Raw genomic sequence first — 18495 nt, forward strand, 5'->3', positions numbered from 1 at the left:
GCTTCAAAAATAAGACTAGTGGCCTTTTCCAGTTGCCCCAATTTCTTATCATGTTCTTGGCCTGGAAGAATAGTCCAAATGGCTACTACACTATTGGCCAGATGAAATAACCCAGCCCACAGGGATCTGGTCAATTCCCTTTTTGTCCAGAGGAAATAACCCAGGCCTTTTTGTTATGCTAATCTAATGGTAGCCCCTTGTGAGCAATCTGGGTATGTAGAAAACTGGATAAGGGCAATGTCAATTAAAATCCAATTAGGGAGGGCAATACATACTGAAGGATTTATCCAAAACACAGGGCACAGCCTGTAGAATAAACCCCAAAATCCAATTAATACCACAGTCCCAAGCATGGGTCCCACAAATTTCCTCCTGCCAGTGTACAATTCTTTGTTTCTTCACCAGGGTCAGTTCTCAATGTCCTTTTCAGTCAGGAATTCCTGGACTTTGGCAATGTCAGTTGAGTGAGTGTTTCTTCTTCGTTCCCAAAACAATCAAGGTTTAGCATCCTACAGGGGAGAGGTTTCCAGCACATATCACCCTGTAATAGCTGTGCTTTTTTCTAGAAAAGTCTAAAGGCACAGTTGGTCTGTCAGTGGACAAGGGAGCTTTTTCCCTGCTGTCCAGAAGCACAGTAGAACTAGAAGAAAGAATAGGCTAATCATCAATAGGAAAATTCTCCTGATGTGGAGGGGTCTTTTTGCAGTGAGAATCCTGGGTCCAAGCAGTCAGTCTGTGGCACTTCACAGCGGTGTCGGTAGTCAGCAGGACTTGGAAAGGGCCTTTCCAGCATGGAGCCAAGGCAGTCTTTCGCTGATGGATCTTTATGTAGACCCAGGCTCCTGGTTCCAACGAGTGGCAAGGTTGCACAGGATCCTTTGGTAGTGCTTCCATCACCTGTGTATAAAAAGACTTAACACATTTCATTAGGGCCTGACAATATTTAAGCATTATGTTATCCAGCAAATGAATGTCCATCTGAGCTGGGGTTAGTGGGGGTGCAGTTGGTAGTCACATTGGGCGTCCTGTCAAAATTTCATGAGGGCTGAGTCCAGTCGTTTGATTGGGAATGGCTCTCATACACCTCAGTGCCAAAGGAAGGGCATCTGGCCACTTTAAGTGTGTCTCAGCACAAATCTGGCCAGTTTATTCTTTAAAATCCTGTTCTGGCGTTCCACTGTCCCAGCAGATTCTGGGTGGTGAGGGCAGTGAGTTGCACATAACTCCTTTACAATCTGTCCAGTAAAAATGAATTCCACGATCACTGTTGATACCCACAGGGATGGCAAAACGTGGCACAAAATCTTTAAGCAAAGACATCTACTGTCCTGCAGGGAAAAGCTTCAACCCAAGTGGTAAATACATCAACTAAAACAAATACATATCCATAACCACAACATGTAGACATGTAAATAAAATCAATCTGAATATTTACAAAAGGTCCCCAAGGAGGAGAGTGGGCTGGCCGCTGCACACCAATCTCGTGTAACTGCAACAACCATTTCCCCCCCCCTTCCCTTGGTAGGCAGCCAAGAGGTGTCCTTGACTGGGGCCAGCGCATGTTAGCCATTCTCTGGTTGTTGTTTTTTCATTTAACCTACAAAGGAAACTTTTACTCTTCAATTATACACCTTTTTCATACCATGAACACATAAACAGTACTGTTATACAGTACAGAAGCATTATCATTCAATGTATGCCACATATACCCTTTCACTAAAATAACCTTATTACAGAACTTTGGAAGAACAAGCCAGGACAAGCACACCCACTTTGAGAAGTTCACTTAATATAACTTCTAGTCCAATAGCTTTCCACCATCCCCAGCCCTCTGGCTAAAAGTCTGAGGTAGCCAGAAGGATCCCTCGTACAATATGGGGAGTGGGTTAACTTTTCATGTCCTTGCTTCCAAAGACTGTCAGTATGATCTTAACAACAATTCTCAATTAAAAGATTTGGCCAATGTAGTTTCTTTCTCTTACTTAAGAAAATGTATTAGACTTTAGTATATCACATTTTTCTGATGTAACCAAACACTTTGTATTCTAAGTTGAACAAAACAAGTATCTGCATCTCAATCCAACATTTCCGCTTGATATCAAATCAGACCATCTCATGAAAATATTAAACACAACAATTTTTTTGGCCATGAGACAAAACACCACAAAACAGAACATAGAACACAAAACATAAATTGTACTGTGCCAATAAATCACGGTAAGTTGAATGCTGTTCAGCTGGCATCAGTCTTCTCTAATTATCTGAAAGGCAAAACGGAGGTCTGCCCCTTCTGGGCAGTCAATCAGTACTTAAAATACCGTATACAAATACTCTTGTTGATTCTAGGCAAAACAGAGGAATTACCCCATATTTTCTCGTATGTGCTTCTTAGACAGCTCTGGTTCAGCGGCCTCTACCTTATCAGTTAGTTAATTTGCATTAACACAGATGCTCTCCGGCTTGCTTTTAAACACTGAAAGAAAACATCCCCACGTATAGTGCCTGTAGGGCCTAATAAAATTTCATTACATAGCACTGTATACATTCTTCAACTGATTTAACAAAATCGTTCATAGCCAAATGAGTGCAAGCTAATAATTTCTTTGCCTGAATTCATTCACAAACATGTCAAAGACACCAAAAAACTGTTCTCTTTAGCTTCTTCACAAAGTTCAACTGCTATTCCCCCCAGCAAACAGAGTCAATTTTTCATTTTCCCTTAAAAATCAATTGCTTTTCCTTCCAACAGCCACTTTACCAATGCAAATCACCATTCCAAATATCCTTCTGAGTATTTGAAATCCTCATGCTTATATTCACTTACCCCTTCTTTCCACTACACCCTCAAAAGTTTCCAACCTGTTTTCCAATCTCTCTGTCTGTTGCCTGCCCGTCTGGGCCCGATCCTTTTTTCCTCACTGAATCGTCCCGTCCATGGACACTAGCTTGTTCCACAACCAGTTCTTAGCTAGGAGGGTGGGCTACTCAACTAGCCCCCACCCTTCTGGTCTTGTCCCCAAAACATTTCTACTCACAAGACTACCTGAGTCCTACCTAGTAAGGCTTGCCACCTGGGCAAAAATACATGGCCATTTACTTAACACATAATCCAAACCCCTTTGGGGGTCTACCCAGAGACCCACCCATTTGTCTGCTGACACTTAAACAGAAAAGAAAATTACACAGAGAGCAAAGAAAATTACAGTCTAAGCCAAATTTTTCTACTTCTATTACATTGTCCGCTACGGGGGGGGCGGGACTGTAAAATTTCAGGACAACCCCAGAGCTTCATCGCACACATGGCTTCCACCCTGAGGAATTACGAACGAGAAGTTCAGTTCCGCTCACACACCCATCGCCCAAATGAACAGAGCAGAAAAAACAACAGTAACCGGTTAAACAAAACAGAGCCAAAGCTAAATAGTGCACCAAAACCAAATAGTGTTTCCTTATTCTATTAGAGCTCACCTATAATCATGCTATTCTTAACACATAACACCAACAGTACCAAACAAAGCAAACATAAAGTAACAAGGGTAAAACAGATAGATGGTGTAAATTCTGCAATGCCCCCCATTCTTAATTGCTCACCAAACTGTGACAAATTCCTGTTACTAATTTATCCCTCATGTCAGGTGATCAGACCAACAGAGCATACAATCAAATTTTAAAGCTTCATTAAAAATAATAAAACAACAATGGAGAGTATTGGGAACACTCCCACATCACTCAGGAAAAATATGAATGCCCTAAGCCTTAAGCCACTTTAATACTTACACATATCCAGACTGGCATGTCTGTGTATAATGTTCAGAGAAGGGAAATAGGTGGACGGGAGATTATCCTGTATACAGCTTGTCCACCATTTCCAACATGCTTCCACTCTTGGGATGGCTGTTCTTTTACACCCTGGAATCTCCTGCGGCGTCTCTTTCAGAGATTCCAGTTCAGGTCAGCTGCCTGTCCGGCTTCAGGGTTGCAAAAACTGTTGGATCTCACTGAACCGTTAAGCTTTGCAAATGCAATCTCAGTTTTGTAACTTATACTGCTTTTTGGTTTGCCTTTTTTTTTTTTTTCCACAACCAGCTGGGGCTGAAGCAGTTTTACTTAGCACTTAGCATAGTCCGCACTAATTCATGACCTTGAACACAAAACAACTTCTCCTTTATCTCAGGGCTAAGCCGAATTTCAAATTAACCCATTCCTAGACAAATTGCTCACACTGTGACAGAGGTTTTTCTTTGTGATTAAAGCTCCACTGAGATATATGATCTTATCTAGATTGAAGGTACCTTCTAATGGGCATTGTTTAAATGAATTTTCACGCGTATACAGATTCCAATCATTTAAATACCTGCAGGTTTTAGGACCATAATGTACGTACATTTTCCACTCACACAGGAGAGACTCACAAGGAAAGGGAAGGGAAGATGGGTTCACACACTCCTAGACCCAGGCAGCTTCCTCGCCGGACTATGCCAGGCTGAGTCAGCCCACCGTGGGTCGGATCTCCTAAAGATCCACTAGTTACCGGGCTAGCCCGGTAACAGCCACTCACACTGGTGTATACACACACACACCAAGGCCTCTTTTTCTTCCTTTTTCTTTTTCTTTTTCTTTTAACCCTTTTTCAACCTTTTTATCTATTTTTTTTTTTTTTTAAACCATGATGCATCTTTACCTGGTCCGGACCAATACCATGAGGCGGTATGACAACCCCTCTTGAGGCGGTAAAAACCCCTCAGCACCGGTGCATTCTAATGCATTTACCTATGCATTACCTTATGCATTACCTTATGCATTTCCTTGGCCAACTCAGCAGTTCCCAGTACTGCTATAAACTAACCTTATTGGGGCCTCTCCCCAATACCACTTTGCATCTGATCCTGCTGCACAGTCAATAAGTTCAGATGGCGTGAGCCCAACAGAGAGACAGACGTCCTCAGGGACAGTCCTCCTCCGATACCCCAATAGAGATTTCAAAAGGTCTCATACCTCTCATGTGGCGCCATGGGGTTCGAAGGGGAATGATCCGTAGTAGTTGTCTGTGGGTCCGTGGGCGTTGCCATCCCGGACGAGCCCCCAAATTGTCGAAGAAAAACTCAGTTCTCGCTTTTTGTTTGGATGCAGCAAAATTAAATACTTTATTATTTCTCCAGTAATTACCATGGAGGGAGAGAGTGCCATAGGACACAGGGTCCTGGACAGGTCTCTCAACTGGTAAACAATTACAGCAAGCCTTTATACCTTTTACAGACAATTTCTAGCAATAATACAGACAGTAAAAAGCAACAAATACATTTTGTTTATACATAAGCTTTTCTGCTATCTCACTAGAAAAACAAGACTGCAAGACTGCACATTGCAAGGTCGTAATAACTTTCACACAATTCACTCTGTCTTACATTATCTTGCTTCCTCACGTCACCAGGGTCACAGTTAACCTAACTCATGCTAACTAACATTCATTAAGATCTCTTCAAAACCTTGTTAATTATTTACTGGCTTCCACAGTACAGTCTGATATTCTGGATTTTTAAAAAACACTATTATCTAGAAATTTGATAAAAAATAAAATCACAAAATTTGTGTATAAGTACACACACACACACTCATATTTTCAGATACTAGCAAAAATAGGTCCCCGTCCTGCAAACACTAGTGCACATGTTTAACTTTACTCCCATGAGCAGTTTACAGGATCAGTACCTGAAATAATAATGAAATATGGATTTCCTATAAATCATGGAATACACTACTCTTCACTAGAACTAGTCAGTAATTTAAATTTTTTTTAAAAAGAAATATAATACAATTAATTAATTAAATTTCAAAGATAAAAGTAACTTACATCTATGAAGAATGTGGCCCAATAATGCAGTTAGCCTTTTATGAACTATTATGTGCATGAATACACAATAATATAATAAATAATACTATTTAAACAAATAAAACTCCAAAGCATACATATTAAAACAAATCATGATATGCTTTATATAATCATCATATGTTTACGACCCTTCATGTTTATATGATCATTAAGAACAATGTGATTTGAAAAACTGCATGATATAGCCAACTGATATATTAATCTAAATGTCTGGTACCATTTGCAGGTGATCAGCTATTAAGTGCCACAATATTTTTTGATAATATCAAATATGAAGATGCACTCAAGATTCTACAATATTCCGAGCCATACAAAGTACAATTCAGTCTCAAAAGAAAACTTGCTGGGAAAGAAGAGCTAGAAAAAATACATTCTACAGCACAACACAAGAAGGAAAAAATAAGTCAGGTAAAATTATTTCTGTATCATGTTAGAAAGAATAGGAAAATACTACAAAAGTACATTATATAGTAACACTGGAGATGGGAAAATACAGGCCCTTGTCCTGCAAACACACATAGAATCATAGAATATCAGGGTTGGAAGGGACCTCAGGAGGTCATCTAGTCCAACCCCCTGCTCAAAGCAGGACCAATTCCCAACTAAATCATCCCAGCCAGGGCTTTGTCAAGCCTGACCTTAAAAACCTCTAAGGAAGGAGATTCCACCACCTCCCTAGGTAACCCATTCCAGTGCTTCACCACTCTCTGAGTGAAAAAGTTTTTCCTAATATCCAACCTAAACCTCCCCCACTGCAACTTGAGACCATTACTCCTTGTTCTGTCATCTGCTACCACTGAGAACAGTCTAGATCCATCCTCTTTGGAACCCCCTTTCAGGTAGTTGAAAGCAGCTATCAAATCCCCCCTCATTCTTCTCTTCTGCAGACTAAACAATCCCAGTTTCCTCAGCCTCTCCTCATAAGTCATGTGCTCCAGCCCCCTAATCATTTCTGTTGCCCTCTTTCCAATTTTTCCACATCCTTCTTGTAGTGTTGGGCCCAAAACTGGACACAGTACTCCAGATGAGGCCTCACCAGTGTCGAATAGAGGGGAATGATCACATCCCTTGATCTGCTGGCAATGCCCCTACTTATACAGCCCAAAATGCCATTAGCCTTCTTGGCAACAAGGGCACACTGTTGGCTCATATCCAGCTTCTCGTCCACTGTAACCCCTAGGTCCTTTTCTGCAGAACTGCTTCCTAGCCATTCGGTCCCTAGTCTGTAACAGTGAATGGGATTCTTCCATCCTAAGTGCAGGACTCTGCACTTGTCCTTGTTGAACCTCATCAGGTTTCTTTTGGCCCAGTCCTCTAATTTATCTAGGTCCCTCTGTATCCTATCCCTACCCTCCAACGTATCTACCACTTCTCCAAGTTTAGTGTCATCTGCAAACTTGCTGAGAGTGCAGTCCACGCCATCCTCCAGATCATTAATGAAGATATTGAACAAAATTGGCCCCAGAATCGACCCTTGGGGCACTCTGCTTGAAACCGGCTGCCAACTAGACATGGAGCCATTGATCACTACCCGTTGAGCCCGACGATCTAGCCAGCTTTCTATCCACCTTATAGTCCAATCATACAGCCCATACTTCTTTAACTTGCTGGCAAGAATACTCTGGGAGACTGTATCAAAAGCTTTGCTAAAGTCAAGGAATAACTCATCCACTGCTTTCCCCTCATCCACAGACCCAGTTATCTCCTCATAGAAGGCAATTAGGTTAGTCAGGCATGACTTGCCCTTGGTGAATCCATGCTGACTGTTCCTGATCACTTTCCTCTCCTCTAAGTGCTTCAGAATTGATTCCTTGAGGACCTGCTCCATGATTTTTCCAGGGACTGAGGTGAGGCTGACTGGCCTGTAGTTCCCCGGATCCTCCTTCTTCCCTTTTTTAAAGATGGGCACTACAGTAACCTTTTTCCAGTCATCCGGGACCTCCCCTGTTCACCATGAGTTTTCAAAGATAATGGCCAATGGTTCTACAATCACATCCGCCAACTCCTTTAGCACCCTTGGATGCAGCGCATCCAGCCCCATGGACTTGTGCTCGTCCATTTTTTCTAAATAGTTCTGAACCACTTCTTTCTCCACAGAGGGCTGGTCGCCTTCTCTCCATGATGTGCTGCCCAGTGCAGCAGTCTGGGAGCTGCCCTTGTTTGTGAAGACAGAGGCAAAAAAAGCATTGAGTACATTAGCTTTTTCCACATCCTCTGTCACTAGGTCACCTCTCTCGTTCAGTAAGGGGCCCACACTTTCCTTGACTTTCTTCTTGTTGCTAACATACCTGAAGAAACCCTTCTTGTTACTCTTAACATCTCTTGCTAGCTGCAACTCTAAGTGAGATTTGGCCTTCCTGATTTCACTCCTGCATGCCTGAGCAATGTTTTTATACTCCTCCCTGGTCATTTGTCCAATCTTCCACTTCTTGTAAACTTCTTTTTTGCGTTTAAGATCAGCAAGGATTTCACTGTTAAGCCAAGCTGGTCGCCTGCCATATTTACTATTCTTTGTACACATCAGGATGGTTTTTTCCTGCAACCTCAATAAGGATTCTTTAAAATACAGCCAGCTGTCCTGGACTCCTTTCCCCCTCATGTTATTCTCCCAGGGGATCCTGCCCATCAGCTCCCTGAGGGAGTCAAAGTCTGCTTTTCTGAAGTCCAGGGTCTGTATTCTGCTGCTCTCCTTTCTTCCTTGTGTCAGGATCCTGAACTCGACCATCTCATGGTCACTGCCTCCCAGGTTCCCATCCACTTTTGCTTCCCCTACTAACTCTTCTCTGTTAGTGAGCAGCAGGTCAAGAAGAGCTCTGCCCCTAGTTGGTTCCTCCAGCACTTGCACCAGGAAATTGTCCCCTACACTTTCCAAAAACTTCCTGGATTGTCTGTGCACTGCTGTATTGCTCTCCCAGCAGATATCAGGGTGATTAAAGTCTCCCATGAGAACTAGGGCCTGCGATCTAGTAACTTCTGCTAGTTGCCAGAAGAAAGCCTCGTCCACCTCATCCCCCTGGTCTGGTGGTCTATAGAAGACTCCCACCACGACATCACCCTTTTTGCTCACACTTCTACACTTAATCCAGAGACTCTCGGGTTTTTCTGCAGTTTCATACTGGAGCTCTGAGCAGTCATACTGCTCTCTTACATACAATGCAACTCCCCCACCTTTTCTGCCCAGCCTGTCCTTCCTGAACAGTTTATATCCATCCATGACAGTACTCCAGTCATGTGAGTTATCCCACCAAGTCTTTGTTATTCCAATCACATCATAGTTCCTTGACTGTGCCAGGACTTCCAGTTCTCCCTGCTTGTTTCCCATGCTTCTTGCATTTGTGTATAGGCACTTAAGATAACTCACTGATTGTCCCGCTTTCTTAGTCTGAGACAGGAGTCCTCCCCTCTTGCACTCTCCTGCTCGTGCTTCCTCCCGGTATCCCATTTCCCCACTTACCTCAGGGCTTTGGTCCCCTTCCCCCGGTGAACCTAGTTTAAAGCCCTCCTCACTAGGTTAGCCAGCCTGCTTGCGAAGATGCTCTTCCCTCTCTTCGTTAGGTGGAGCCCGTCTCTGCCTCGCACTCCTCCTTCTTGGAACACCTTCCCATGGTTGAAGAATCCAAAGCCTTCTCTCCGACACCACCTGTGTAGCCATTCGTTAACTTCCACGATTCGACGGTCTCTACCCAGGCCTTTTCCCTGCACAGGGAGGATGGACGAGAACACCACTTGCGCCTCAAACTCCTTTAGCCTTCTTCCCAGAGCCATGTAGTCTGCAGTGATCCTCTCAAGGTCATTCTTGGCAGTATCATTGGTGCCCATGTGGAGAAGCAGGAGGGGGTAGCGATCCGAGGGCTTGATGAGTCCACATGCTTCACTTTACTACCTTTATGATACTTTTGGACAAAACCTGCAGTTCTCACTCAGGGTGAAATCAGCTCCTATGCAGAAAGCCAGCACAAAAACTATGCACCTCTTTAGTCCAAATTAAGCCCTGTGTACAAGGGAGTATTTCACGTAAGTCCTTAATCAAGCTAAACTTGCATTGAATTTGATGGTAGTTTAGTTTTCTTGAAGGGAGGACTCAGAGCCTGACCCAGCTTCCATTACATTGAATGGAACCAGGAGCAGGTCCAGAGGGAAAGGGATTTGGTTCTTCGACTATAAACTAGTGATAGAGAAAATATAAAATCATCAAACAGCAAGGACAAATTTTAGTACATATTTTTAGTCACAATGTTTTAGAGTTCAATTAGGCATCCTAGGGATCTGAGCTTGCTCCAAATGAAGTCAGTATTAGCCATGGTTGGAATTACAAATTCATGGACATACAAAATGTCAATGAAAAATGGCTGTTCTTTTGAGCACCTCTAGTCAATATTGGTTTAGTCACTGATATCTGTCACAACAGAATCTAATCATGGGTCTCCATCTGATTAAAATGTATCTTATTTCTCACACTGCAAATTGAATAATCTCTGAATAAAATATATTGAGGAGTTGCTGTTGACTACAAGCCAGCATGTTTTATATAGAATCTAGACTTCGGTAGCTATATACATCTATGAATTTAGTACAATAATTTCATTTAATGTAACTTTTGATTGTATTGCACCTTCAATTTTTAGTGTGTTTATATGTCCAAAAAGTAGTTGATTTTAAACAAAACAAGATGAACATTATACACATTTTATATTAATATTTACAAAAAACAACCTCTTCTTCAGGAAAAAGAGCTTAATGAAAAAATTCCTGGAACAACACTGGAAATTTCAGAAAAGACTATTTCAGAAGAAGACAAGGAAAAGGGAATTGTAAAACAAAGGGTGGGAAGAACAAAACGACCCAGAAAAGAGAGATTGTCCTGGCCCAAATTCCAGTCAATGAAAACTAAAAAGATTTTGGGGCACAGAAGATCTCATAGTACATCTGATGCACATGAGCATGCTACACAAGATATTTCCCCAACAAGCACTGACACTGAGTCACAATTACAACAAGAAGAATTCTGTTCTAAAGAGAAAAAAGGAAGCCAAAAGAAACTGAAGTTCCCTAATATTGGATTCAAAATGCATAGAACAAAAGCAGAAACAGAAGAGAAGCAGAGATTAGAAATAAAAACCGTGACACCAACAAAAAAGGATAAAATACGAAAAGAAGATGTCAGCATGGAAACTCCAGAAATACTAACTGTACAATATAGCGCATCTTACGCATATGAAACAAAAGCAGGTGAAATACAAGACAATGTCAAAAAAGACTTAAAAGAAATGGAAAATGGCTTACCAATTTATACAAAGAAGTACCCTGAAGTTGAAATTCACATTACAAAACAAAAAGACCAGATAGCAACATCTAAACCTACTACTGCAACATCACAAATACCACCAATAACAACACAAATATCAAAACCTGCATCAGAAATACAAACACCTGGTCTCAAAGACATACAAAGCAAACAAATACCACAAGCTTTACCAAGGACGAGAAAAAAGAAACAAAAAAGTTCATCAGAACAAAAATCCACCAAAATTTCTCTGCAACATCCTGGAGAAGGGATAACAAATACAGAAATGAGGGATCACCTAGAACGCACCTCTGTTCAAATAAAGGGCCTAGAAATAAAAACACCAAAAAAAGAAACTGGAAAAACAAAACAAGAAAAAGAGATGAATGAAGAATGTGAGCAGGATCACATGCAAATATCAGATATACAAAAAGAAAACTTTGGAATTTACACCAATAAGGGAAAGCAGCCAGAAAGTGAAATCACATTACACAAACTGGAAACTGACATACACAAGAAAACAGTAAAACTAGAAGCAATTGAAATTGATATGGACGTCCCAAAAGCACCAGTACAAATTGATCCAGTGACAGAAGGCTCAGGCTGGAAAATACAAGTGCCATCACTTAAAATGCCCAAAGTGCCGAAAGCAGACATTCAAGCACCAAAGATGGAAATCACCCTCCCATCAGTAGATGTGTCTCTTCCAAAGGCCGAGGTGGAGATTAAGGGCCCAGAAGCAACAGTGAAAGCGGTGCAGATCGAAGGTGAAATAAAAGCCACAGATAAAGATGCCAAAGGAAAAGAAAGTAAGTTCAAAATGCCAAAATTCAGTATGCCTTCATTTGGCTGGTCGACCACAAAGGAGACCGGTGGTGGAGTAGCAGATGTTGAAGCAACCCTCAAAGAGCCCCAGGTGACAGTGCCATCAGCCAGGGCAGAAGGAGAGATAACAGTGTCAGGACTTGCAATCCAGACTCCAAGTGCTGAACTGGAAATCGGGACTTCTGCAGGAAAAGATGGTGAGAAGGGAAAAATTAAAATGCCTGATGTTAAGCTGCCGAGTGTGAAGCTTCCGAAAGTTAAGGCTCCTCAGGTACAGGTCAGTCTACCTAAGATGGAGGCAGATATTTCCCTTCCCAAATCACAAGCCGAAATTAAAGAGGGGGGATTTGAAGTGAAAGTTCCCGACATGGAAAGCCGTATTGAAGTTGAGACAGGAAAAGCTGAGGCAACAGGGATGAAAATACATATGCCAAAACTCAAGATGCCTTCTATGGGATATTCTAAACCAGAAATCGAAGCTCCCAAAGTAGACGTGGATGTTACTTTACCCAAAGTCGATGTCACCCTTCCAACGTGTGATGTCAGTCTTCTAGAAGCTGACCTGAAAGCAGCCTCTGTTCCCGGAGATGTCAAAATCCCAGCACCTGGAGTCAAGACTCCCAAAATAGAAGGTTCCATTCAATTGAAGGGTCAAGGGATTGAAGCAAAAGAGCCATCAGCTGAAATTGCGGTGCAGGGACCAGAGGGGAAAGCTTCTGGATTCGAAGGAAAAATTCAAATGCCTAAATTTGAAAAGCCAAAGTTTGGAGTTTCACTTCCAAAAGGCAATGTGCCAGAAGGCGATATCAGCTTACCGAGAATGGAAGCTGACATTCCCAAGCCAAAAGTCAAAGGCCAAGTGGGTGCAATCGTCGTGGAAACCCCGACGCTAGCAGTGGAAGCTGATGTTCCTGACATAGAGACTGAAGTTTCTGGCTGGAAAATACAAATGCCATCACTCAAAATGCCCAAAGTACAGAAAGCAGACATTCAAGCACCAAAGATGGACATCACCCTCCCATCAGTAGATGTTTCTCTTCCAAAGGCCAAGGTGGACATTAAGGGCCCAGAAGCAAAAGATAAAGCAGTGGAGATAGAAGGTGAAATAAAAGTCACTGATAAAGATGCTAAAGGAAAAGAAAGTAAGTTCAAAATGCCAAAATTCAGTATGCCTTCATTTGGCTGGTCCACCACAAAAGAGACCAGTGGTGGAGTAGCAGATGTTGAAGCAAGCCTGAAAGAGCCCCAGGTGACAATGCCATCAGCCAGGGCAGAAGGAGAGATAACAGTGTCTGGACCTGCAATCCAGGCTCCAAGTGTTGAACTGGAAATCGGGACTTCTGCAGGAAAAGATGATGAGAAGGGAAAAATTAAAATGCCTGATGTTAAGCTGCCGAGTGTGAAGCTTCCCGAGGTCAAGACTCCCCAGGTACAGGTCAGTCTGCCAAAGGTGGAAGCAGATATTTCCCTTCCCAAATCACAAGCCGAAATTAAAGAGGGGGGATTTGAAGTGAAAGTTCCCGACATGGAAAGCCGTATTGAAGTTGAGAAAGGGAAAGCTGAGGCAACAGGGATGAAAATACACATGCCAAAAGTCAAGATGCCTTCTCTAGGATTTTCTAAACCTAAAATCAAAGCTCCCAAAGTAGACGTGGATGTTACTTTACCCAAAGGTGATGTCACACTTCCAACGTGTGATGTCAGTCTTCAAGAAGCTGACCTGAAAGCACCCTCTGTTCCCGGAGATGTCAAAATCTCAGCACCTGGAGTCAAGATGCCCAAAATAGAAGGTTCCATTCAGCTGAAGGGTCCTGGGATGGAAGTGAAAGAGCCATCGGATGAATTTCAAGTGGAGGGACCAGAGGGGAAAGCCTCTGGTTTGGAGGGGAAAATTCAAATGCCTAAATTTGAAAAGCCAAAATTTGGAGTTTCACTTCCAAAAGGCAAAGTGCTAGAAGGCGAGATCAGCTTACCCAAAATAGAAGCTGACATTCCCAAGCCAAAAGTCAAAGGCCAAGTGGGTGCAATCGGGGTGGAAACCCCGACGCTAGCAGTGGAAGCTGATGTTCCCGATGTAGAGACTGAAGCTTCCGGCTGGAAAATACAAATGCCATCATTCAAAATGCCCAAAATGCCGAAAGCAGACATTCAAGCACCAAAGGTGGACATCACCCTCCCATCAGTAGATGTTTCTCTTCCAAAGGCCAAGGTGGACATTAAGGGCCCAGAAGCAAAAGCTAAAGCGGTGCAGATAGAAGGTGAAATAAAAGTCACTGATAAAGATGCTAAAGGAAAAGAAAGTAAATTCAAAATGCCAACATTTGGCATGCCTTCATTTGGCTGGTCCACCACAAAAGAGACCAGTGGTGGAGTAGCAGATGTTGAAGCAAGCCTGAAAGAGCCCCAGGTGACAGTGCCATCAGCCAGGGCAGAAAGAGAGATAACACTGTCAGGACCTGCAATCCAGGCTCCAAGTGTTGAACTGGAAATCAGGACTTCTGCAGGAAAAGATGGTGAGAAAGGAAAAATTAAAACGCCTGATATTATGCTGCCGAGTGTGAAGCTTCCCGAGGTCAAGGCTCCCCAGGTACAGGTCAGTCTGCCAAAGGTGGAGGCAGATGATTTCCTTCCCAAATCACATGCCGAAATTAAAGAGGGGGGATTTGAAGTGAAAGTTCCCGACATGGAAAGCCGTATTGAAGTTGAGACAGGGAAAGCTGAGGCAACAGGGATGAAAATACACATGCCAAAAGTCAAGATGCCTTCTATGGGATTTTCTAAACCCAAAACTAAAACTCCCCAAATTGACGTGGATGTTACTTTACCCAAAGTTGATGTCACACTTCTGACGTCTGATGTCAGTCTTCAAGAAGCTGACCTGAAAGCTGCCTTTGTTCCCGGAGATGTCAAAATCTCAGCACCTGGAGTCAAGATGCCCAAAATAGAAGGTTCCATTCAGCTGAAGGGTCCGGGGAAAGAAGTGAAAGAGCCATCGGCTGAATTTCAAGTGGAGGGACCAGAGGGGAAAGCCTCTGGTTTGGAAGGGAAAATTCAAATGCCTAAATTTGAAAAGCCAAAATTTGGAGTTTCACTTCCACAAGGCAAAGTGCTAGAAGGCGAGATCAGCTTACCCAGAATGGAAGCTGACATTCCCAAGCCAAAAGTCAAAGGCCAAGTGGGTGCAATCAGCGTGGAAACCCCGACACTAGCAGTGGAAGCTGATGTTCCTGATGTAGAAACTGAAGCTTCTGGATGGAAAATACAAATGCCATCACTCAAAATGCCCAAAATGCCGAAAGCAGACATTCAAGCACAAAAGGTGGACATCACCTTCCCATCAGTAGATGTTTCTCTTCCAAAGGCCAAGGTGGACATTAAGGGCCCAGAAGTAACAGCTAAAGCGGTGGAGATAGAAGGTGAAATAAAAGTCACTGATAAAGTTGCTAAGGGAAAAGAAAGTAAATTCAAAATGCCAGCTTTTGGCATGCCTACATTTGGCTGGTCCACCTCAAAAGAGACCAGTGGTGGAGTAGCAGATGTTGAAGCAAGCCTGAAAGAGCCCCAGGTGACATTGCCATCAGCCAGGGCAGAAGGAGAGATAACAGTGTCAGGACCTGCAATCCAGGCTCCAAGTGTAGAACTGGAAATCGGGACTTCTGCAGGAAAAGATGATGAGAAGGGAAAAATTAAAATGCCTGATGTTAAGCTGCCTAGTGTGAAGCTTCCCGAGGTCAAGGCTCCCCAGGTACAGGTCAGTCTGCCAAAGGTGGAGGCAGATATTTCCCTTCCCAAATCACAAGCCGAAATTAAAGATGGGGGATTTGAAGTGAAAGTTCCCGACATGGAAAGCCGTATTGAAGTTGAGACAGGGAAAGCTGAGGCAACAGGGATGAAAATACACATGCCAAAAGTCAAGATGCCTTCTATGGGATTTTCTAAACCAGAAATCAAAGATCCCAAATTAGACGTGGATGTTACGTTACCCAAAGTCGATGTCGCACTTCCAACGTGTGATGTCAGTCTTCAAGAAGCTGACCTGAAAGCAGCCTCTGTTCCTGGAGATGTCATAATCTCTGCACCTGGAGTCAAGATGCCCAAAATAGAACGTTCCATTGCGCTGAAGGGTTCAGGGATGGAAGGGAAAGAGCCACCGGCTGAATTTGCGGTGGAGGGACCAGAAGGGGAAGCTGGCAGTTTGGAAGGGAAAATTCAAATCCCTAAATTTGAAAAGCCAAAATTTGGAGTCTCACGTCCAAAAGGCAAAGTGCTAGAAGGCGAGATCAGCTTACCCAAAATAGAAGCTGACATTCCCAAGCCAAAAGTCAAAGGCCAAGTGGGTGCAATCGGCGTGGAAACCCCGACGCTAGCAGTGGAAGCCGATGTTCCCGACGTAGAGACTGAAGCTTCCGGCTGGAAAATACAAATGCCATCACTCAAAATGCCCAAAATGCTGAAAGCAGACATTCAAGCATCAAAGGTGGACATCACTCTCCCATCAGTAGATGTTTATCTTCCAAAAGACGAGTTGGAGATTAAGGGCCCAGAAGCAACAGCTAAAGCAGTGGAGATAGAAGGTGAAATAAAGGTCACAGATAAAGATGCTAAAGGAAAAGAAAGTAAATTCAAAATGCCAACATTTGGCATGCCTTCATTTGGCTGGTCCACCACAAAAGAGACTAGTGGGGGAGTAGCAGATGTTGAAGCCAGCCTGAAAGAGCCCCAGGTGACAATGCCATCAGCCAGGGCAGAAGGAGAGATAACAATGTCAGGACCTGCAATCCAGGCTCCAAGTGTTGAACTGGAAATCGGGACTTCCGCAGGAAAAGATGGTGAGAAGGGAAAAATTAAAATGCCTGATGTTAAGCTGCCAAGTGTGAAGCTTCCCGAGGTCAAGACTTCCCAGGTACAGGTCAGTCTGCCAAAGGTGGAGGCAGATATTTCCCTTCCGAAATCACAAGCCGAAATTAAAGAGGGGGGATTTGAAGTGAAAGTTCCCGACATGGAAAGCCGTATTGAAGTTGAGACAGGGAAAGCTGAGGCAACAGGGATGAAAATACACATGCCAAAAGTCAAGATGCCTTCTATGGGATTTTCTAAACCAGAAATCAAAGCTCCCAAAGTAGATGTGGATGTTACTTTACCCAAAGTCGATGTCACACTTCCAACGTGTGATGTCAGTCTTCAAGAAGCTGACCTGAAAGCTGCCTCTGTTCCCAGAGATGTCAAAATCTCTGCACCTGGAGTCAAGATGCCCGAAATAGAAGGTTCCATTGAGCTGAAGGGTCCAGGGATTGAAGCGAAAGAGCCATCAGCTGAAATTACAGTGGAGGGACCAAAGGGGAAAGCTGGCAGTTTGGAAGGGAAAATTCAAATGCCTAAATTTGAAAAGCCAAAGTTTGGAGTTTCACTTCCAAAAGACAAGGTGCCAGAAGGCGAGATCAGTTTACCCAAAATGGAAGCTGACATTCCTAAGCCAAAAGTCAAAGGCCAAGTGGGTGCCATCGGCGTGGAAACCCCGACGCTAGCAGTGGAAGCCGATGTTCCCGACGTAGGGACTGAAGCTTCCGGCTGGAAAATACGAATGCCATCACTCAAAATGCCCAAAATGCTAAAAGCAGACATTCAAGCATCAAAGGTGGACATCACTCTCCCATCAGTAGATGTTTCTATTCCAAAGGCCGAGGTGGAGATTAAGGGCCCAGAAGCAACAGCTAAAGCGATGGAGATAGAAGGTGAAATAAAGATCACAGATAAAGATGCTAAAGGAAAAGAAAGTAAATTCAAAATGCCAACATTTGGCATGCCTTCATTTGGCTGGTCCACCACAAAAGAGACTAGTGGGGGAGTAGCAGATGTTGAAGCAAGCCTGAAAGAGCCCCAGGTGACAGTGCCATCAGCCAGGGTAGAAGGAGAGATAACAGTGTCAGGACCTGCTATCCAGGCTCCAAGTGTTGAACTGGAATTCGGGACTTCTGCAGGAAAGGATGATGAGAAGGGAAAAATTAAAATGCCTGATGTTAAGCTACCGAGTGTGAAGCTTCCCGAGGTCAAGGCTCCCCAGGTACAGGTCAGTCTGCCAAAGGTGGAGGCAGATATTTCCCTTCCCAAATCACAAGCCGAAATTAAAGAGGGGGGATTTGAAGTGAAAGTTCCCGACATGGAAAGCCGTATTGAAGTTGAGACAGGGAAAGCTGAGGCAACAGGGATGAAAATACACATGCCAAAAGTCAAGATGCCTTCTATGGGATTTTCTAAACCAGAAATCAAAGCTCCCAAAGTAGACATGGATGTTACTTTACCCAAAGTCGATGTCACACTTCCAACGTGTGATGTCAGTCTTCAAGAAGCTGACCTGAAAGCTGCCTCTGTTCCCGGAGATGTCAAAATCTCTGCACCTGGAGTAAAGATGCCCAAAATAGAAGTTTCCATTGAGCTGAAGGGTCCAGGGATTGAAGCAAAAGAGCCGTCAGCTGAAATTACAGTGCAGGGACCAGAG

General features: G+C 43.4%; 1 protein-coding gene across 1 annotated transcript in view; it reads left to right on the forward strand.

The window, feature by feature from the left end:
• Positions 1–18495, forward strand: part of AHNAK2 (AHNAK nucleoprotein 2) — a 144400-nt gene that overhangs the window by 107964 nt on the left and 17941 nt on the right. The window contains exons 6-7 of the mRNA XM_039533859.1: positions 6117–6298; positions 10615–18284. Coding sequence (XP_039389793.1) covers positions 6117–6298; positions 10615–18284 — 7852 coding nt within the window. The remainder of the gene's footprint in view (positions 1–6116; positions 6299–10614; positions 18285–18495) is intronic.

This window comes from Mauremys reevesii, linkage group 4 (assembly GCF_016161935.1).
Source record: "Mauremys reevesii isolate NIE-2019 linkage group 4, ASM1616193v1, whole genome shotgun sequence".
Taxonomy (NCBI): Eukaryota; Metazoa; Chordata; order Testudines; family Geoemydidae; genus Mauremys; species Mauremys reevesii.